This window comes from Rhipicephalus microplus, unplaced genomic scaffold, assembly GCF_043290135.1.
Source record: "Rhipicephalus microplus isolate Deutch F79 unplaced genomic scaffold, USDA_Rmic scaffold_14, whole genome shotgun sequence".
In the NCBI taxonomy this organism is placed as follows: domain Eukaryota; kingdom Metazoa; phylum Arthropoda; class Arachnida; order Ixodida; family Ixodidae; genus Rhipicephalus; species Rhipicephalus microplus.
Window position 1 is genome coordinate 25100678 of NW_027464587.1, and position 23364 is coordinate 25124041.

A 23364-nucleotide genomic window follows, 5' to 3' on the forward strand; every position below is an offset into this window, starting at 1 on the left:
TGCGCATTCCAAAACGAGTATGCGCGTGCCTATTCCGAAACGAGTATGCGCGTGTGCATTCAAAAACGAGTACGCGTGTGCGCATTCAAAAACAAGTGTGCGCGTGCCTATTCAAAAACGAGTATGTGCGTGCGCATTCAAAAACGAGTACGCGCGTGCCTATTCAAAAACGAGTATGCGGGTGCACATTCCAAAACGAGTATACGCGTGCGCGTTCAAAAACGAGCATGCGCGTGCCTATTCAAAAACGAGTATGCGCGTGTGCATTCAAAACGAGTATACGCTTGCGCATTAAAAAACGAGTACGCGTGTGCATGTTCAAAAACGCGTATGCGCGTTCGCATTCGAAAACAAGTATGCGCGTGTGCATTCAAAAACGAGTATGTGTGTGCGCATTCAAAAACGAGTATGCGCGTGCCTATTCCAAAACGAGTACGCGCGTGTGCAATCATAAACCAGTATGCGCGTGCGCATTCAAAAACGAGTATGCGCGTGCCTAATCAAAAACGAGTATGCGTGTGCCTATTCAAAAACCAGTATGCACGTGCGCATTCCAAAACGAGTATGCGCGGGCGCATTCAAAAACAAGTATGCTCGTGAATATTCCAAAACGAGTATGCGCGTGCGCTTTAAAAAACGAGTACGCACTTGCAGTTTCAAAAACGAAAATGCGCGTGCGCATTCCAAAACGAGTATGCGCGTGCGTATTCCGAAACGAGCATGCGCGTGTGCATTCAAAAACGAGTATGCGTGTGGGCATTCAAAAACGAGTATGCGCGTGCGCATTCCCAAACGAGTATACGCGTGCGCAATCAAAGACGAGTGTGCGCATGCCTATTCAAAAAAGAGTATGCGCGTGCGCATTCAAAAACGAGTATGCGTGTTCGCATTCAAAAACGAGTATGCGCGTGCTTATTCGAAAACGAGTATGCGCGTGTGCATTCAAAACGAGTATACCCGTGCGCATTCAAAAACGAGTACGCGTGTGCATGTTCAAAAACACGTATGTGCGTGCGCATTCAAAAACGAGTATGCGTGTTCGCATTCAATAACGACTATACGCGTGCGCAATCAAAAACGAGTATGCGCGTGCGCATTCCAAAACGAGTATTCGCGTGCGTACTCCGAAACGAGCATGGGCGTGTGCATTCAAAAACGAGTATGACGAGCGCATTCAAAACGAGTATACGCGTGCGCATTCAAAAACGAGTACGCGTGTGCATTCAAAAACGAGTATGCGCGTGCCTATTCGAAAACGAGTATGCGCGTGTGCATTCAATAACGAGTATACGCGTGCGCAATCAAAAACGAGTATGGGTGAGCCTATTCGAAAACGAGTATGTGCGTGCGCATTCCAAAACGAGAATGCGCGTGCCTATTCCGAAACAAGTATGCGCGTGTGCATGTTCAAAAACGCGTATTCGCGTGCGCATTTAAAAACGAGTACGCGCGTGCCTATTCAAAAACGAGTATGCGTGTGCGCATTCCAAAACGAAGATGCGCGTGCGTATTCCGAAACGAGTATGCGCGTGTGCATTCAAAAACGAGTATGCGTGTGCGCATTCGAAAACGAGTATGCGCGTGCCTATTCGAAAACGAGTATGCGCGTGCTCATTCAAAACGAGTATACGCGTGCGCATTCAAAAACGAGTACGCACGTGCCTATTCCAAAACGAGTATGCGAGTGCGCATTCAAAAACGAGTACGCAAGTGCCTATTCCAAAACAAGTATGCGCGTGCGCATTCAAAAACGAGTATGCGTGTTCGCATTCAAAAACGAGTACGCGCGTGCCTATTCAAAAACGAGTATGCGCGTGTGCATTCAAAACGAGTATACGCGTGCGCAATCAGAAACGAGTACGCGTGTGCATGTTCAAAAACGCGTATGCGCGTGCGCATTCAAAAACGAGTATACGCGTGCGCATTCAAAACGAGTATACGCGTACGCATTCAAAAACGAGTACGCACGTGCCTTTTCCAAAACGCGTTTGCGCGTGTGCATTCAAATACGAGTATGCGTGTGCGCATTCAAAAACGAGTATGCGCGTGGCTATTCCAAAACGAGTATGCGCGTGTGCATTCAAAAACGAGTATGCGCGTGCGCATTCAAAAACGAGTACGCGCGTGCCGATTCAAAAACGAGTATGCGCGTGCGCATTCCAAAACGAGTATATGCGTGCGCGTTCAAAAACGAGCATGCGCGTGCCTATTCAAAAACGAGTATGCGCGTGTGCATTCAAAACGAGTATACCCGTGCGCATTAATAAACGAGTACGCGTGTGCATGTTCAAAAACGCGTATGCGCGTTCGCATTCGAAAACGAGTACGCACGTGCGTATTCCGAAACGAGTATGCGCGTGTGCATTCAAAAACGAGTATGCGCGTGCTTATTCGAAAACGAGTATGCGCGTGCGCATTCCGAAACGAGTATACGCGTGCGCATTCAAAAACGAGTACGCGCGTGCCTATCCAAAAACGAGTATGCGCGTGTGCATTCAAATACAAGTATGCATGTGCGCATTCAAAAACGAGTATGCGCGTGCCTATTCGAAAACGAGTATGTGCCTGCGCATTCCGAAACGAGTATACGCGTGCGCATTCAAAAACGAGTACGCGCGTGCCTATTCAAAAACGAGTATGCGCGTGCGCATTCAAAACGAGTATACGCGTGCGCATTCAAAAACGAGTACGCGCGTGCCTATTCCAAAACGAGTACGCGCGTGCGCATTCAAAAACGAGTACGCGTGTGCCTAATCAAAAACGAGTATGCGCGTGCGCATTCAAAAACGAGTACGCACGTGCCTATTCCAAAACGAGTACGCGCGTGCGCATTCAAAAACGAGTATGCGTGTTCGCATTCAAAAACGAGTATGCGCGTGTGCATTAAAATACGAGTATACGCGTGCGCAATCAAAAACGAGTATGCGTGTGCCTATTCCAAAACGAGTATGCGCGTGCGCATTCCAAAAAGAATATGCGCGTGCGTATTCCGAAACGAGTATGCGCGTGTGCATTCAAAAACGAGTATGCATGTGCGCATTCAAAAACGAGTATGCGCGTGCCTATTCGAAAAGGAGTATGTGCCTGCGCATTCCGAAACGAGTATACGCGTGCGCATTCAAAAACGAGTACGCGCGTGCCTATTCAAAAACGAGTATGCGCGTGCGCATTCAAAACGAGTATACGCGTGCGCATTCAAAAACGAGTACGCGTGTGCATGTTCAAAAACGCGTATGTGCGTGCGCATTCAAAAACGAGTATGCGTGTTCGCATTCAATAACGACTATACACGTGCGCAATCAAAAACGAGTATGCGTGTGCCTATTCAAAAACGAGTATGTGCGTGCGCATTCCAAAACGAGTATGCGCGTGCACATTCCAAAACGAGTATGCGCGTGCGCATTCAAAAACAAGTATGCTCGTGAATATTCCAAAATGAGTATGCGCATGCGCATTAAAAAAGAATACGCACTTGCAGTTTCAAAAACGAGCATGCGCGTGTGCCTATTCCAAAACGAGTATGCGCGTGCGCATTCCAAAAGGAATATGCGCGTGCGTATTCCGAAACGAGTATGCGCGTGTGCATTCGATAACGAGTATACGCGTGCGCCATCAAAAACGAGTGTGCGCGTGCCTATTCAAAAATGAGTATGCGCGTGCGCATTCAAAACGAGTATACGCGTGCGCATTCAAAAACGAGTACGCGCGTGCCTATCCAAAAACGAGTATGCGCGTGCGCATTCCAAAACGAGTATACGCGTGCGCGTTCAAAAACGAGTATGCGTGTTCGCATTCAAAAACGAGTATGCGCGTGTGCATTCAAATACGAGTATACGCGTGCGCAATCAAAAACGAGTATGCGTGTGTCTATTCCAAAACGAGTATGCGCGTGCGCATTCCAAAAGAAATATGCGCGTGCGTATTCCGAAACGAGTATGCGCGTGTGCATTCAAAAACGAGTATGCGTGTGCGCATTCAAAAACGAGTATGCGCGTGCCTATTCGAAAACGAGTATGCGCGTGTGCATTCAAAACGAGAATACGCGTGTGCATTCAAAAACGAGTACGCGTGTGCATGTTCAAAAACGCATATGCGCGTGCGCACTCAAAAACGAGTACGCGCGTGCCTATTCAAAAACGAGTATGCGCGTGCGCATTCCAAAACGAGTATGCGCGTGCGTATTCCGAAACGAGTATGCGTATGTGCATTCAAAAACAAGTATGCGCGTGCCTATTCGAAAACGAGTATGCGCGTGCGCATTAAAAACGAGTACACGCGTGCGCATTCAAAAACGAGTACGCGTGTGCATGTTCAAAAACACGTATGTGCGTGCGCATTCAAAAACGAGTATGCGTGTTCGCATTCAATAACGACTATACGCGTGCGCAATCAAAAACGAGTATGCGTGTGCCTATTCAAATACAAGTATGCGCGTGCGCATTCCAAAACGAGTATGCGCGTGCGCATTCCAAAACGAGTATGCGCGTGCGCATTCAAAAACAAGTATGCTCGTGAATATTCCAAAATGAGTATGCGCGTGCGCATTGAAAAACGAGTACGCACTTGCAGTTTCAAAAACGAGTATGCGCGTGCGCATTCCAAAACGAGTGTGCGCGTGCGTATTCCGAAACGAGCATGCGCGTGTGCATTCAAAAACGAGTATGCGCGAGCGCATTCAAAACGAGTATACGCGTGCGCAATCAAAAACGAGTATGCGTGTGCCTATTCCAAACGAGTATGCGCGTGCGCATTCCAAAAGGAATATGCGCGTGCGTATTCCGAAACGAGTATGCGCGTGTGCATTCAATAACGAGTATACGCGTGTGCAATCAAAAACGAGCATGCGTGTGCCTATTCAAAAAAGAGTATGTGCGTGCGCATTCCAAAACGCGTATGCGCGTGCCTATTCCGAAACGAGTATGCGCGTGTGCATTCAAAAACGAGTACGCGTGTGCGCATTCAAAAACAAGTGTGCGCGTGCCTATTCAAAAACGAGTATGTGCGTGCGCATTCAAAAACGAGTACGCGCGTGCCTATTCAAAAACGAGTATGCGGGTGCACATTCCAAAACGAGTATACGCGTGCGCGTTCAAAAACGAGCATGCGCGTGCCTATTCAAAAACGAGTATGCGCGTGTGCATTCAAAACGAGTATACGCTTGCGCATTAAAAAACGAGTACGCGTGTGCATGTTCAAAAACGCGTATGCGCGTTCGCATTCGAAAACAAGTATGCGCGTGTGCATTCAAAAACGAGTATGTGTGTGCGCATTCAAAAACGAGTATGCGCGTGCCTATTCCAAAACGAGTACGCGCGTGTGCAATCATAAACCAGTATGCGCGTGCGCATTCAAAAACGAGTATGCGCGTGCCTAATCAAAAACGAGTATGCGTGTGCCTATTCAAAAACCAGTATGCACGTGCGCATTCCAAAACGAGTATGCGCGGGCGCATTCAAAAACAAGTATGCTCGTGAATATTCCAAAACGAGTATGCGCGTGCGCTTTAAAAAACGAGTACGCACTTGCAGTTTCAAAAACGAAAATGCGCGTGCGCATTCCAAAACGAGTATGCGCGTGCGTATTCCGAAACGAGCATGCGCGTGTGCATTCAAAAACGAGTATGCGTGTGGGCATTCAAAAACGAGTATGCGCGTGCGCATTCCCAAACGAGTATACGCGTGCGCAATCAAAGACGAGTGTGCGCATGCCTATTCAAAAAAGAGTATGCGCGTGCGCATTCAAAAACGAGTATGCGTGTTCGCATTCAAAAACGAGTATGCGCGTGCTTATTCGAAAACGAGTATGCGCGTGTGCATTCAAAACGAGTATACCCGTGCGCATTCAAAAACGAGTACGCGTGTGCATGTTCAAAAACACGTATGTGCGTGCGCATTCAAAAACGAGTATGCGTGTTCGCATTCAATATCGACTATACGCGTGCGCAATCAAAAACGAGTATGCGCGTGCGCATTCCAAAACGAGTATTCGCGTGCGTACTCCGAAACGAGCATGGGCGTGTGCATTCAAAAACGAGTATGACGAGCGCATTCAAAACGAGTATACGCGTGCGCATTCAAAAACGAGTACGCGTGTGCATTCAAAAACGAGTATGCGCGTGCCTATTCGAAAACGAGTATGCGCGTGTGCATTCAATAACGAGTATACGCGTGCGCAATCAAAAACGAGTATGGGTGAGCCTATTCGAAAACGAGTATGTGCGTGCGCATTCCAAAACGAGAATGCGCGTGCCTATTCCGAAACAAGTATGCGCGTGTGCATGTTCAAAAACGCGTATTCGCGTGCGCATTTAAAAACGAGTACGCGCGTGCCTATTCAAAAACGAGTATGCGTGTGCGCATTCCAAAACGAAGATGCGCGTGCGTATTCCGAAACGAGTATGCGCGTGTGCATTCAAAAACGAGTATGCGTGTGCGCATTCGAAAACGAGTATGCGCGTGCCTATTCGAAAACGAGTATGCGCGTGCGCATTCAAAACGAGTATACGCGTGCGCATTCAAAAACGAGTACGCACGTGCCTATTCCAAAACGAGTATGCGAGTGCGCATTCAAAAACGAGTACGCAAGTGCCTATTCCAAAACAAGTATGCGCGTGCGCATTCAAAAACGAGTATGCGTGTTCGCATTCAAAAACGAGTACGCGCGTGCCTATTCAAAAACGAGTATGCGCGTGTGCATTCAAAACGAGTATACGCGTGCGCAATCAGAAACGAGTACGCGTGTGCATGTTCAAAAACGCGTATGCGCGTGCGCATTCAAAAACGAGTATACGCGTGCGCATTAAAACGAGTATACGCGTACGCATTCAAAAACGAGTACGCACGTGCCTTTTCCAAAACGCGTTTGCGCGTGTGCATTCAAATACGAGTATGCGTGTGCGCATTCAAAAACGAGTATGCGCGTGGCTATTCCAAAACGAGTATGCGCGTGTGCATTCAAAAACGAGTATGCGCGTGCTTATTCCAAAACGAGTATGCGCATGTGCATTCAAAAATGAGTATTCACGTGCGCATTCAAAAACAAGTGCGTGCGCATTCAAAAACGAGTGCGCGTTTGCCTCTTCAAAAACGCGTATGCGCGTGCGCATTCAAAAACGAGTATGCACATGCCTATTCCAAAACGAGTATGCGCGTGTGCATTTAAATACGAGTATGCGTGTGCGCATTCAAAAACGAGTATGCACGTGCCTATTCCAAAACGAGTATGCGCGTGTGCATTCAAATACGAGTATGCGTGTGCGCATTCAAAAACGAGTGTGCGCGTGCCTATTCAAAAACGAGTATGCGCGTGCGCATTCAAAACGAGTATACGCGTGCGCATTCAAAAACGAGTACGCGCGTGCTATCCAAAAACGAGTATGCGCGTGCGCATTCCAAAACGAGTATACGCGTGCGCGTTCAAAAACGAGTATGCGCCCAGGCAGCACGCCGCCGTTGGACCAATCTTGGACCAACATCGGCTAACATCGGCACCAACGTCGGGCCGACGTCGGAAGTGCAACTTCTTCCAATGTCGGGCCGACGTTCAAGCCAATGATGGGCCGACGTTTTGCCGATGTTTTAGCCAGTATGCAACCAACATTCGGCCGACGAAGGCCCATCGTATTGCCGACAAAGCTGCCAATGTTCGGCCAACATTGGGCCATATTTCAGCCAATCACATGCCATTTTTACGCCGATGTTTGCTGCACAACGAATATTGGCTACGGATGTACGACCGACATTGGACCAATCCAGGGCCACATTGCAGCCAATCAAATGCCGTTATTACACCGATGTTTCCTGCACGACGAATATTGGCTACTGATTGGCTTGCCATTATGTAACCATTATTAGTAGGGAATTTTTCTTACCGGAAGATTTAAACAATATGCCTCGATGACCCACTCTTGTAGCTTTGCAGCCCTGTATACTTGGGGCAACAGAAAATTGAATGCTGAGAACTGAAAGCAGTTACTCGATCTATTTCATCTTTTATACCTCATTCCCTTTGCTAACACTAGAAGTGTAGTTTATTTTTTTACCAAGTTATCTTTTGCAATAGCGAGTGCTTTATTTGGTACTGGTATTTGGTACAGCAGATCGAAAAAAGTTGTTAGGAAGTAAATGTTGAAAGTGTATGTCGCCCACTTGCAATCCCCACATATGTCCCCCACATGGTAATCGAGAATATTCATAGTTTAGAGCATTTTTTTGTAACTAAAACATGGTGATGGTGCTTCCGAATCAGCATAAGCTAGCCGAACAGTGCACCACCGACAGTCTGCAGACTATTTATTCTTTGTTTTTTTTATTTATTTGGTACAACAAAAAATGTATACATTGAAAAATATATATACACAACTAAAAAAGGCCCGCTCTACTGCAGGTCAGGTTGCGTTGGGGGCACAGTGACAGTGGTGCTGTCAAGGCCCTGGCTGCTGTGGCTGGGCAGGAAGCCAGCTGCCGCGAGCAACCGATAATCTGCACTTTGAGAGTGGGGATCATCGGGCTGCTCCACAACAAATGCTTCTCTGAAGCGCCGCTTCCTGCCCCCACAGCGATCACCAGACCCTGGCAGCCACCTCTTAATAAAGTTGAGGGCCTCCGCCTGGTCGCACCCTGCTTTTTGGCAGATGACATCTGCATACAAGAACAGAAATACCATAGTACACATGAAGCACTGCAGTACAGAGAATACACAAGGGTACACACACATAAAACAATGAACAAGTCTAACCTGTCACTAATCTACAGAGCCTCAGGTTCAAAAAGGCCCTTTTCCCTTTTCTGCCATGAAGGCTGTACAGCACTTGCACGTCATGTGCCAATACAGCCTTCATGGCATTCACACCAATTTCTCGGAGGCCACGTCCCCCAATCTGCAGGAGGTACTTGCGCTGTAAAAAAATGCAAGAAGCATAGATGGGGTAAACGCAACAGCACATCGAAATGTTTTCATGATAAAAATCTGCAAGAAGAGGACACTGAAAACAACAACTTGAATTTTTGGGCATCACAACATTTCATTGTTTTTTTACGCTAACTTCAACTCACTTGACCTAAAATGGTTTCCACATCAGCCCTCTCACACTCAGTGTGAGAACCTTTCAGAGTCCTTCTCTGAATGCAGTTTCGCTGTTATGAAATCAAATACAACACTGTTATAACCCTTAATAAATATTGATTCTAGCTATGAAATAGTATAATTACTTTGTACAGTGCTCAAATTCCAATACACGTTTCTTCGAGGTTACAATGTCTTTGTCTGAATGTTGACCAGGAGTAGCTTCTACAGGTGAAAAACGATAAAATATGTGGAATTCAAAAAGAAGCTTGGGCATGTTTTTAATCAATGCATTGTAAGCAGAGCACAACAAGATAAATGAACATGATCAAGGCGTACTAAGAGGCAACCTTAGAGCGACCAAATCTTGGTCATAGATGAAACTGATAGAAAAATAAAGGTCGCACTAGATGGTCGCACCATTTGCTGTTTATATTTTTCTGTGATAGCCAACAAAGAGGCATGTCGCTATAGAAATCTCATCACAATAAACAAAGGTGCATTTTTCTTCACACTGCGAAATTGGGTGCATGTTAGATTTTTAAAAAAGTAAGAAATCGGCTAACACAAGGCAGGGTGAACTGTAGCTCAAAGTAGAGAGAGCCGCAGCGGACACGAAATAGGGTGATAAATGAACAAAATTACTGAATGTCTGTTTTAAGCAGGCTATTGCTAGTCACTGCCCATCAAACACACGATGCCGCCTACATCGTCTGCTAGCTTAAGACAGTTCACTCGGACTTCACAGACTATATAGTAAATACAGTCGAATCTCATTAGTTCCAACACACTTAATTCGAACTGACGCTGTGGTCCTATCAAAGCTATACCGCGCTCCGAAAATGCTCTCAGCACCCCGCCCAATCCTGCGGTGGCACTTCAGACACCTCATCGCTGTGCTTGAAGAAGAAAATGAAGAAAAGGAAAGAAAAGACTGCGGTGGAATGTTTGCCAAATGCCAATCTGCGACATTCCTGTGCCCCGCTTCGGCTTTTTCCGTCCCTGCCACGTAGAGACCCTTCTCCTCTTAACACTGCGCATGAAGAGAAAGAGGGGAAAAAAAGCTGTCGCAGAGAGTTGGCTCTCTCATGCCGATTTGCAACGCGCCGGTGTCACGCTTCCCTGTTTTTCGTTCCTGCTATGTAGAGACTCTTCTCCTTTCAACACCGCGCATGAAGAGAGAAAAAAAAAAAAGCTGCCGCGGAGTGTTTCTCTCTCGAATGCCGATCTGCTTTTCTCCAGGTAGAGACGCTCCTCCATTCTCATCATGTGCTGGCCACGCTCCGGCTGCAGCGCAGATGGTAACAGTGGAAACACAGTTGTCTTCGAAGAGTGTCAGCACTGGACATTGCCGCGCGCAACTTCTTTTGCCAGGAGAATACTGAAGCCGAAGTACAAATGCTTTGCAAACTGCACGCAAAACTTGTTGACTCGTTGCAAGGCCAACGTATACAGACATGTATTGACTACTTTAATTAATGACGGATGTCCTGTAATTTGTGAATAAAACTTCTCCATGCACATGCATCACTGCAAGGTGAGCCCTCCGCTCGTTTACCGTATTTACTCTATTCTACCGCGCCCTCGATTGTAACGCGCGTCCGGTTTCCACGACAAAAAAAAAAAAAATGAACATGACATTGGTTGCAACGCGCACCCTTTTTTCTCGTTGGCCCGCTTGATCACACCACTCGCGAAAACGACTATTTTTGAGAGCGTCTTTCGTTTAAATATGAAGTACGGGGGAAGCTTATGCCTATCTGACGTGCAACAGAGCATTGCTGTCACTCTAGTTTTACCGTGGCCCGATGTCAGTACACAAACTTGCTTCGCCCCCTTCTCCTAGACCGTTGTGGTGCCAGGCATGTCGAAGTAAAGAGGCGTGTGATCGGCATTCCCGATTTGCCCAAGCAGGTAGCCGTTGTGCCGCAAGTTTAGGAAGAACCTCTGAAGACTCTGAAGCTTTTCTTCGTACTCCTCCGGCAACTTCCGGCATATGCCCGTTCGCCTTCAGAGGGAAAAGCCTTTTCTCTTCATAAAGTTCGTTAGCCAGCACCTGCTCGCTTTAAAATGGCTCTGCATTAGCCCTTTTTCTAAGGCTAACTGCATAGCCTGCACTTGGAGCAGTTCTGCCGTCACGGGCCGCTGTGCCGCTCACTGCTTAATCACATACTCGCCGAGCAGCTCTTCAATTTGTGGAAACCGACCCTGCTGTGGTCCACTGAAGCCTTTGCGTGAATCTTTGCTGTCGACAATATTCTGCTTTTGTTTCCGGCAGTCCCGCACGCACGTTTCGGGAACTCCGAATGACCGCGATGCGGCCCGATTTCTGTCCGTTCCGGCACACGCGACGACTTTTCTTTTAGAAGCAGCATTGTGGTGCACTCGTCGAGTTTTTGGAGTCGGCCCTACCATGCCGTCGATGCTAATGTACTACAAGATGACGAACTCCTCAGCACACGTATGAAGTGCCGCGCATGGGAAACACATAGGCAGAAATGACCGACGCGCCATGCCGACGCACGTAGGGGGCGGCCATTTTGTAAGTGGCGATGGCAATAGAATGACCATATTCATTTTTTTTTCGTATTCGATTTTAACGCACATGCGATTTATGAACTCTCTTAACCGGAAAAAAGGTGCGTGTTAGATTCAAGTAATTACGGTAACTTTCATTATTTTGAACTTCTTTTAATTTGAACAAATTTTCTGGCCTCTTTGAGTACAAATTATTCATATTCGACTGTAGTACAGTGGTTCATGAGATAACCTGACTAGTTTGTTTCCCGAAACACAGTATCTTAAAGCAGTACTAAATTTCTGCATGTTACATAGGCATATTAAAAATCAAGAAATATACACCAAAGCCGCAGCCACAGCTTTACTCTGCACAGCTGCCTCTGCTGCCTCCACTTCTCCAATTGTACCAGCAGGCAGCCGGGGAAGGTCAGAGGGGCGCTGTGCTGGCTGGGCGTGCTGAGGCACGGACAAGAGCCGTACCTTGTGCTTCAGCTGTCGCACCTCCTGCAGAACCTCTCTTTGTTGCTGCCGGATGCCAAGTTGGATCCGCAGAATCCGTAGCAATAGAGCTGAAACATACAAGAGTACGTACCATATTTACTCGCACAATTTGCATCCTCACATAATTTGCTCAGCAGTATAATTAGCCAGCCTGCTTTACTACAAGAAACTTTTTGCTCGCATACTTTGCCCTCCCCAACCAGCCCGAGCCACCTTGCCAGCACACACACAGACACATTTGATTTCATGATGCTCTGGTCAGGCACATCTCTTGTCGAGCAGGCGAGTGCAGTCTTACACAAAATGGACTGAGTGCAAGGTCCCTTCTTCCATGAACTTTTATGCTTTCCCTAGAATATCAAACTTGAAAACTGAAACCTGTTTATGTGTAGTCCGAAATGCCTAAAGGTTTGCCTCCTATCTTCCCACCTCTTCCACGGCAAGAATGTATTCCCGAGACACAGCACAGATGTTGAACGCGTGCAAGGACCTGTCACATCAACTAGATGAGGCAGGTTTTCGCACTCATTTTTTTTTTTTTCGGTTTCGCCATCTGGCCATTGCGTTTTTACCGTTCCTTGTGATAGGCTACAATAATTATATACGAGGCAGATTGCTGTTATAAAGCTTACCGAAGAAAACTGAAACCGTGCTACCGCTAAGCACATCAGCGTGGAGTTCTTCGACATGCAATATTCAGTATGGGAGCCAGCAGAAGAGTGCGTTGAATAAGACTTAGCATAGAAGCTTGGGTGTGTTGGTTAGATATCGGAGGGAACACAACGCAATAGAAGACTGGGACAAGGAATGGACACACACACACATGAAGGGCGACACACACAGCACTGTGTTGGCATCGCGCTTCCTTGTCTGCATCTTACTTTACGTTGGGTTCCCGACAATTATTGGAGAGTACTTATGTTCTCTGGTATAACCCTGTCGTGGGAACTGGTTTTTGTGAGCACTGTTCGGAAGAACTTCAAGAAAATGGGGGCATTTGAACAGGCTTAGCAAACAAATGACAATCCGCTTTGAGACAGCTGTGACAGCGCCTGCAACATATATTCCCAGTTGAGCTTTTAGGCCAGCGATTCCTACTAGCTTCGCACATGACCGGATTGACAAAAAAAGTACACATAATACGCGAGTATATACCGCATTTGACTCTGTAGCTTTGATGAACCAGGCAGATACACAAATTTATCCAAAACTCCATTGATTCTGTTGCAAAATTATTCAACAAACAAATTGCGATGTTATCCATGTTACTATACGATTGTGGCACTTTACCATTGCAGCTTTCCAGGAGGCACACATAGTGCAGCGTTAGTTCACCACTCGCAGTTAATTGTATGCAGTAGGTTGCTCACAGCAACTGACTGCATGCAATGGTGAACATCTTGCATGCTTGCACCGCTGTTTCAGCATGCTGGCTGCTTCCCATACGGCTATCAATTGATGTTCACAAAATTGGGAAGATGAAGAAAGACTACACAGTGCCCTCTGGCCACCCTATACTCCAAACCTCCAGCCAACAAACAAACAAGAGAAACAGAAGTATGCAAATGAACATTATTCCTATTGCAGCTGGAATGGAGTGTAGTTTTCACCAATTCTGTGTGTTAAGTCAATATGGAGTGAGTTAACTCCATAAAGTAGCTTTTCTCATAACAGTGTTCACTCTATTGTAACACAAGGAGTGACTTCATAGCATCTAGAAGGAAAAATAGAATCTTCAGTATTTGATAGAAATGTGAGGCTCTACCTTAAAACAACAATAATCTGGAAAAAGAACTCATTACATTAAAAAAAAAAAAAGGTAGCACAGTTGATCCCCTTTACAAGAGACACTGATGTAACAGACAAACGGGGATAAGAGGCACCAGTGTGCAGGCTGACATTTGGCCCATCATGCATCAGGCACTCCGTAGATGCGCCTGTGCAGCCGGGAGCCCTGCAGTCAAGCATACTGAGCAAGACTGTTGACCACTGTACAATGACACATTGCAGCAAATTTTCAAAACTTCATTTCACAGACTTCTGCAAAAGCTTCTTACACTCTTGCATGATTTTTGCACAAGCTTCTCTCATTCTTGCGTGATTTTCGTCAGAACATATAAGTGTTGGAAGTTGTACGTCCCCAAAAACTTGCACAATACAAATAGCATACATTAAAGTCTATCACTTAATACGCGCATAGTGTAACAATGAAAGGAAACTCACGCATGGTTTGCTCCGAGCCTTCCCCGTGCGGTGCCTCCTTGAGCCTTGGAGAGCACTGTACAGCTAGAGCAAAGTAGCATCAATCCAGTGTTAATGGCAGGTTAACAAGACAACAAAACTAACCCCCATATTCATAAACGCTCCCCGACTCGACTTTCACCCTTCACTTGACAGAGTTGAGCACTGTGCCGCTGCTCGTTTGAAAGCGACGCTGCGCTACTCGAGAATCACAGCAGATTATTGCTGACATGAAGCAATTTTCTCTGCTTAGAGACGGCGCTCCCATCAGCCATCTCAAGTGAAGGTGAAGCGTTGAGTGGAGGGACGTTCTAGAATACGGGGGTAAGATTGGTTGCAAGAACACTACAATAGACACACTTAATTTTTACACTTCATCTATATTGTACAGCTACACACATTCTGCATCCTTATAATGCAACATATACATACAGGCTTATAAAGTAAACACTATAGGCTGCTCAAATAACACCTACACAAAAAAATTACCCAAAAGTGGCCATGCGCAAAGTACTTTTATTTGAAACTCACAAAACTTTTGCGGTGATGGAGAATAAATAAGACAGGTTACGCTTGGAGGCACATGAGACCTTCGCAGCTTTCATAAAGTACAAAAAACAATATGGTATGTGTGTGTGTATGTACGCATGAAGCTTCAGCCTTTACATACGGTTTCTTGAAAGAATCGACTATGAATTTTATGGCACCTGTGTCCTTCAGCGCAAATGAAAGCCTGCTGATCAGTGTGTGCAATTGTGGAATAGTTACATGAAAAATGGCGTGAAACACCTAAAATCAAATTTTTCTAGCTAGGAAACATGCAGCTGTGTATACACAACACATGCTGCAAACAGTGGGAGGTGACCACAAGAGTGATTTGAGTGTAAGCGGCAGTATTCCGCATTCATGCACCCCGCCATTTTCAACTGTTGCCCAAAAGCAACACCACTTCAGCGTGCAACTTTTTTTTTTTTACATCATAAACAGCACGAAATACAGCGAGGATGAAAACAATATATGCAATTAAATTTTGAGCTCTATTTATGGTGTGCATGATTGATTGATTGATATGTGGGGTTTAACGTCCCAAAACCACTATATGATTATGATAGACGCCGTAGTGGAGGGCTCCGGAAATTTAGACCACCTGGGGTTCTTTAACGTGCACCTAAATCTGAGCACACGGGCCTACAACATTCCCGCCTCCATCAGAAATGCAGCCGGGATTCGAACCCGCGCCCTGCGGGTCAGCAGCCGAGTACCTTAGCCACTAGACCACCGCGGCGGGGATGGTGCGCATGAAAAAAAAAAAAATAGGCCTTTGTACAACGACGAATTCATAATTTGCCTTCACGGACCTTCTGTTAGGCTGCACCACATACAGATTTTTTGTGGCTTTCAAAAGAGATTTGAAAAAAAATATATAATAATAACCGTGTTTACTCTCGTCATGAGCGCACTCACTAAGTCACCCTCATTTCAGTCGCCAAAATTTTCAATTTTTTTTTCCACATATTAAACACACACCTTACGTTCATCCGCTGAAGTCCCACGGGCTCCCCCCCCCCCCCCCCCCTTGCCGCCTTCGCTCGCTGCCACGTGCCATTTCATTTTTGTTTCTATTTGTTCACGGAACGTCCCCTGTCTTTTTAATTATCTCTTGTAACATATGTGGCATTATCTTGTTCCCGAGGTGCCACAGGTGCTCTGCTATGTAGATGCACCATTAAACTAGTATTTTTGATCAACTGTTCATTTCTGATGTTTACCTTGCAACTACGTAAAACTGGCATGCTTCTTGATCTACGATACACATGTGGCTTGTCTCACTTTGAAGGAAAAGTTAGCATACAATGGTGTAAATGCTTAGAATTTGAAATATTGAGGCAGCAGCACACCGGAGATGATCATATGGTAAAGAAACAAGTGCTGCCTTATTACTGGCAAGTTGTCACTTATATGTACAAATAAATTTTGCGAGCTAAAAAAAGTACAAAAGCACAGCGAGGCTATGATGTGGTTCAACCTGTGGATTCGCTTCATTTATCACGCCATATGACGAAGCTTCCTTTGGTAAAACTGCTCAGATAAGAAAAAAAGTTTGCTGTCCAATACAGCAACTATACAAAGTGTGCACGTGCATCTCGCAGCGTCTTTTCGTCACTTCCGAAATGCGCCACCAACATGCCCGGGCACCAACCGAATCTATCGCCTACAACTGCCATGTTGTCTCCTCGTGCTTGCACCCGTTTAGTTTTGCCTCACGATGCAAGTTTGAGAAATTATGAGCTGCTGGTGAGGCAAGTTGATTTAGTAGTCCATGCAGAGGGAGCAGAGCTTAGGGTGTTTCTTCGCTGAAAGTTATAACCTGAAATTGAGAACGCACATTCCGATTTTCCTAAAAGTACCAGCGTATTTGGCTGGTGCAGATTAACAAAAGCTACTTGAAGAAACTTTGCAATATTTGCATCTTCAGGTGCAACTTCATTACGGGTAAGTGCCATAGCCAAGTATTTACCTGCAAACAGATATAGCTTACCAAGATACTGTACATACAAACTTGTCCGCAGTTAAAATCATGATGACGTGGAAGGTGGTTAAAATTGTGATGGCGATCGCGGAGATTTGGTATTGCATTGAAATAAACTATAAAGAATGGGAAACAATATTAGTTCACTTTGAAGTATAGCCGATCGGTTCAAGTTGGGCGTCAGGATTTTTTTTAATTAGTCAATTAATTCTATACACGGTCTCTATCATGTTCAGTGACTCCACTGTACATCAGCGTACAACAAAAGCAAAATACAAAGTGAAAAGTGTGTTAAAGCATATGCGAAAAATAAAGTGATGACTGGCATTACCGCGGCACACACCACGCAAAGTCGCTATCTGCCTTGTATAATATTTTCCTCGACTATTTCCACAAATTGCAATCAAAGAGGCTCAAGCTCAACATCAGCACTGTTTAAAACACTTGGGGGGGGGGGGCATTGCTACTTTGGTGGCGTAGGCCGTGACAATATATTCATAATATTATATCTCTTGTAAACTTGCCTAGCTCTGCATGACTAGTTTTCGATGGGAGCAGCTGCGCTTCGCACATCCACTCTTATAATTGCGGCTCGAGAGATTTTGAGCTTTCACTTGTTTTTGGGCCAGGCAATTTGTAGTGAAAGCAAGATAATAGGCCCTCATAGGTTGTGGCGGGCAGCCGGTGTACGCCGTGGCTGGTATATGTGTCGCACATCTTGATTATCTGGTCTTGTATCGAGTGAACGAGCGAGGCCTTCCTAATCCAATGAGCTCGTTAAAGTAAGACAACAAAAAACCACAATGCTTCCACATCGTTCACAGCAACAGATGACGAGCCCCCAACAAACCGCACTGCAGCACGTGAACTGCCGTAGGTACCCAGGGAGTTACCCGGGCATGGCGGGAGAGGGCGACAACGGCAGAAGTGACATCACAAGAACACTATGTATAAAGGGGACATTTAAAGACTTTTTTCCCATTTTTAAACTTCGTGCACTGTTCTGTCACAATTTATAGCTCAGAATAGTTGTATTTTGAAAAGGGCACTAATTCATAAGCCCAATGGTTCAAGGATGGGTGCATTTAGGGGGCCCATTCTACGTTTTACTTATGCCCTTCAAGAACTTGCTTACAGGGCCAAAGTCCTGTTTCAGAAAGAACACGCTAGTGCGTGGCCAGCAGTCCGTCAAGCATAGTGCTGGTGAGATTTGGAAATGCAGCGCATGAGCATCCTCATCTGCTACTTCTCTGCTCATGCTCTCGGGGCTTACTTGCGAGGCACGGTCCTTCGCACTTTTCATTTTCACACTGTAAATCAACTGATACCAACTCTGCCTTCCATTATTTAATAAACCAATATTTCATGGTCACGAGGACGAGCTTAAAATGTTTGCTACATCAGACCTGAACAGCATTTTGAGTCATCGAAACTTGCTAGTTGCAGCGAGCATTATGCGAAAAATATGATGTGCTTTACAGTGACAACTTGCAAAACACTGCAGCAACGATTAAAATCATGCATTTTTTGTGCTCACAGGAAATCCCTGAAGCAGGAGGCACTGGGCTAGATAAATTGCGCAGCTAAAATACGGATGCGCTTTCCAATGCTGTCATGCTTACAGGCGGAGAAATGGCAGACAAAACTGGGCGCACCCCGATTCTATGCGCATGCGTCCCATTCACAAGCCTCGCTGCCAGTTAGCACCACATGGCTCACTGTCCATGAGCTCGCTTGTTTCCTGTAACAGTGGACCATACGGTACACCTTTTTAAAAACGAGGATAGAATGTATATAATGCAGCATCTGATGAAGCCATGACGATGTGTTGCTGATGAAATCTGGAACTCTAGTTAGTACCCTTATTGTTAACCAGCCGACCGACTAGCAAAAAGATTTGCGACTGAAATGATGGCATCTACACCTGCCCTTAAAGGGACACTGAACAAAGTTTTTGCCGCCGAGATTTTCAGCCAAAGCAAAAGATTGGGCCATGAAATTCATAGACAATAATAATTTCAAGCAGAAACTACGAAAACATACTGAATTTAATGAGCCTTTTACAAAATGCCGCGTCTAGCTCTTAGACACGGCGTTTTCTAAAAGGTCGCGACATTTATTTTTCAAGTTTTTTTTTTGTTATTCAAGACAAATCTACGGTGCATTGTTCACAGAAAACAAAATTGCCTCAGTAAGATTTCTTTGCGAGCAGCTTACTAATTTTAAGGCAGGCGCGTTGATTCGTGAACTGAAGGATGCGAGTGATCGATCTTGCCTGCTAGTGGCTAGGCGACAAAGGCCTTACCTCATGTCCTGGTGTAGCTAAGTCACGCAAATGGAGCAGAAAATGTGCATTATCATTCATTTCACCTAAATATCACACGTATGTGACTTATTGCCGGTGACAGGTGATCAGGATGAAGTCGACAAGTTGCAAATCTGAACAAGAATTCACTCGAATGAAAAACCAACCTATACTCACGTGCACGGTGAAGTCGAACACGCCGTCCGTCAATGTTGTCGCTGATGCCCGAAGGAAAAGACAAGAGGACAAGCGACGGGGTCGTCTCTTTCTATAAAGTCGGCGGAACTGCCAGAACGGCCAACACAAAAGGCATCGGGTTGACATTCCTCCATCTGGGCATCAGTCGCTCCACCCGGGCATGCAGCTGCTACTGGTTCTACTACTATCCTCTTCCCCGTGCCTCTTCCCGACATTGCAGTGTTGCTGCCATACTCGCGAACCTTTTTAAATTAAAGCACGCAATCATGTATTATCGTGCGCCATACTAAACTTAAAAACAGTGCGCCGGTACATGAGATCACGAAGCGCGGTCCACGCCATCACAAGAGCAATTAGAGAAATGAAACAAAGAAAACAAAAATGTATAAAATATTTTGTCTCAATACGATCCGCAATCCAGTTTCCTGCAACGGCTTTTGGCTCTGTATGAACGGCCAAGCCAGTGCCAAGCCAAGCTTGCGTCCCTGATCAGCTGTTTGTTTTCATCGAGAATTCAACAGTGAACTGGCAATTTGTTTAGATGATATTGCTAAAGGGCTTGAAATTGAATATTTCTCTACGTACTACTGCTGTACTTTTCCTCTCTGTTTCCTGATCACAGTGATGAGATTGAGGAGGTTACAATTTAGAAAACAGCAAGTGCAGCTCAAGCATTGCTAGTATTGCTGTTTCGGTAATAAAATGTTACAATACAAAGATTTTGCCCCGCGACCTGCTTGCCGTGTTCGAGCACCCAGTAGAAATTTACGGTGCCGCGTTTGAAAGAGTTGAATAAAATCGCAATATTACGAAAGAAAGGCTCTGAAGCAACATCGCATTTTATCAGGCCTACACCTCCCACACCTAGACGAGTAAAACTCGTCGATATTATCTTGCAAAGCTTTGTATAATATTTAAAACACATTCTTTAGCCCACGATGAATTGTTCTCTCGTGTGGCTTCTCCATTTGGTACTGTCATGTTAACTTAAAAAGCCAACTTTCCATATTTACTCTCTTTAGATGTTGCAAAAGCTTGACACGTGGTGTGTATGCCATACTGATAATTCTCCTCGTAACCTGGGTCCGCCTCTTTAAACAGCGTCGCATTTTATTGTTCGCAATTGTGTTTGTTTTACACTGTAAGCGAGCTGTGTGATTTCGTCAATATTCACGAGTGTTCCCTGACTATACAAACACGTGCGTCTTATTTGGTGCGGTGCACGTTTGTATGTAGCAAAAAATGTCATTTCGTCAGCGTGTGTCTGCATACACTTGCATGCCCTGCAGTACGTGTACATAATTAATGCAGTAAGGACTGCAATGCATAGCCTTGCATTGGACATATATTCCATGCACCCTCAGAGAAATGTTGTTTGCTATGAGCCTACTGTTTATCATTACATTTTTTTTTTCGTTAAAGTTTCATCTCCATATAAAGCAGCTGTATACAGTCACGAGCTTCAGCAGCTTCCTCGTTGTTCCATTTTAAATAAAAACACCAAGCCTACCCGAATCAATGATCTGTTTGCTATCATTACTGTTATGTGTTCTACGATGTACACAAGGATAGTAGTATACAAAAAATAGGGAGGGAATTGAATGCCCTGTCTGCATGGCTGCGCCGTTTCACAAGATCAGGCGCTGCGCTGTGAAGCTTCCTACCGGCCTGCAGAAATTCAAGGGAGCGTACAATAGCGTGGTTCAAGAGGACTTGTGGGGAATACTAGACACACTGGTTGTAAAAGATGGAGTCACTAATCGTTTAAAGGAAATCTATAAAACTAACAAGGTAGTTAAAAAGTGGGAAAAACAGGTATCCAAGCCCACAGTGGTGAAACGTGGACTTAGGCAGGCGTGCCCACTGTTACCCTTCTTATTCATGATGTACCTACAAGGATTAGAGGCCAAATTAGAGGCAAGGGGACTTGGCTTCAACCTCTCTTTAGTCAAACAAGGAAAACTCATTGATCAGGCACTACCAGCATTAATCTACGCAGATGATATAGTGCTAATGGCCGACAACGAGGAAGATTTGCAGAGGTTGATGGACATCTGCGGTAATGAGGGAGATAGGTTAGATTTTAGATTCAGTTAGGAAAAAATCAGTAGTCATGATTATTAATGATAACAAAGGTAGTGAGCTTAGAATACAGGAAGTCACGCTAGAGATAACAGATAAATACAAATAACTGGGCGTATGGATAAGCAATGGGACCGAGTACCTGAGGGAACACGAAATATGCGTGACGTATAAAGATAACAGGAATGCAGCAGTGATGAAAAATAGGGCACTGTAGAATTACAATAGGTATAATGTTGTGAGAGGAATATGGAAAGGGGTCATGGTTCCTGGGCTGACGTTCTGCAACGCGGTCTTGTGCATGAGGTCAGAAGTTCAAGCAAGATTAGAAATTAGGCAACGTGAAATATGTGGGCTTGCTTTAGGAGCTCACGGGAATACACCAAACCAGGGAGTACAAGGTGATATGGGATGGACATCATTTGATGGCAGGGAAGCTAGCAGCAAGATAAAATTTGAGAAGCGATTGAGAGAAATGGGGGAAGAGCGTTGGGCTAGGAAGGTTTTCAGCTACTTGTACATGAAGAATGTCAATACAAAATGGAGGAAGCGAACCAGGAAATTGACTGGTAAATACTTAGAAAACAGCAGGTGGCCAAACCAGAAAGAACTATCGGTTAAAAAGGAACTGCAGGAAACGGAGACTGACATGTGGAGAATTGGCATGATTAAGAAGTCCGCACTAGAGATCTATCGAACTTTTAAGCAGGAAATTGCCAAAGAAAGAATCTATGATAATACTCAGGGTAGTTCTCTACTGTTTGAGGCCAGGACGGGAGTATTGCGAACCAAGACATATCGGGCCAAATATGAAGAGGTAGACACAATATGCAGTGCGTGCGAAGAGAAAGAAAAAACTGCCGAACACTTGACAATGCTCTGTAAAGGGCTTCACCTTATAGTTCAAGATGATGGCGCAGAGTTTTTCAAAGCACTGGTGTTTAGGGACAGGGAGGGCGAAATAGACTTTAAGCGGGTAGACTTAACTAGAAGGAGGTTATCTGATTGGTGGCTAAAGTCAAGGAACGATTGAAAATTAAACTCTTCACTTCAAAGTACCCGTCCAACTTTACTATTTAAAGGGGAAAAAAAAATCTAGTGGTTAGTTCACTAAGCATTACGGCTAGGTGACGTTAGCCGCCGCCCGATCTAAAGGGTACGGCCACATCCATCCATCTATCCAGCCAAGAATATGCTCTCTGGCTTGTTGCTCCAGGCCTAGTCAGGTAGATTTTCTGGCCTCACCATTGAATTGTTTGCTCGGGTTGTGGCTTGCAAACATTGCGGTTTTGGGCTTCGTATCATCTTGTTCCATCATCATGTCCTCCAAGTGGAGGACATGTCGCAGTGTGAGGAGGGAGTACGACAAGGCGCTGATAGAATGAGCTATCAGTCTTACCAGGCAGGCGGTTGAGAGCGCACCGAGGCAGCTGACGCACACCAGCACTATCCGCTTCCTGTATAATACAGGCTAGGAAATTATAGAAACACAGAGCAGAAATCAACTCTTGTGCCTCTCTCATGCACTCACAAGGTGGAACCTGCTTCGAACACTGAGGACCGAGCTAAGCAACACCATGCGTGACGATAAATCATGGTCTCCTATTGCAATAATGATTAAGGCACGCATGCAACTTAAACCATTGTCACGCAAGATGAATTTACAATACCATCGAAGTGAACCCAAGGCACGTGTTGATTATTATGTACGGTACTAGCGCTAAATTCATGCAGACGTTTAGTTGGCGCTGCAGTAGGCCTAGTTGAAGGAATGGCCACAGCTACTGCTGTGATGGAGAACGGGCTCATTAACATCTTCATGTAGATTAAAACGGCTTACCCCGAAATGGCTGAGAGTGTCACGCTATCCCTAGCAGTGGCACATGCAGTTGCATATTTAACGATTACAGAAATGGCACACCGA

General features: G+C 45.4%; 1 protein-coding gene across 2 annotated transcripts; it reads right to left on the reverse strand.

Moving 5' to 3' along the window:
- Nucleotides 1-8290: 8290 nt before the first annotated feature.
- Nucleotides 8291-19799, reverse strand: LOC142784519 (uncharacterized). Of its 2 annotated transcripts, none has more exons than XM_075882937.1 (5): nucleotides 19338-19799; nucleotides 14308-14362; nucleotides 12064-12152; nucleotides 8737-8896; nucleotides 8291-8639 (listed from the first exon to the last, which is right to left on the reverse strand). In XM_075882937.1, exons 1-5 carry the CDS (start codon nucleotides 19482-19484, stop codon nucleotides 8377-8379), a joined length of 714 nt encoding a protein of 237 aa, XP_075739052.1. In that variant the 5' UTR covers nucleotides 19485-19799; the 3' UTR covers nucleotides 8291-8376. The 2 variants fall into 2 exon arrangements, with proteins under 2 accessions (XP_075739052.1, XP_075739053.1); XM_075882938.1 differs by having other exon boundaries at nucleotides 14308-14370; nucleotides 19338-19476.
- Between the last annotated feature and the right edge of the window lie 3565 nt (nucleotides 19800-23364).

Coding starts and splice junctions, on each gene's coding strand:
- LOC142784519 (XM_075882937.1), bottom strand. CDS start 19,484: ATGTCAACCCGATGCCTTTTGTGTTGGCCGTTCTGGCAGTTCCGCCGA. Junction 14,363..19,337: donor TGTTCGACTTCACCGTGCAC/GTGAGTATAGGT, acceptor CTAGCTGTACAG/TGCTCTCCAAGGCTCAAGGA. Junction 8,640..8,736: donor GCTCTGTAGATTAGTGACAG/GTTAGACTTGTT, acceptor TCTTGTATGCAG/ATGTCATCTGCCAAAAAGCA.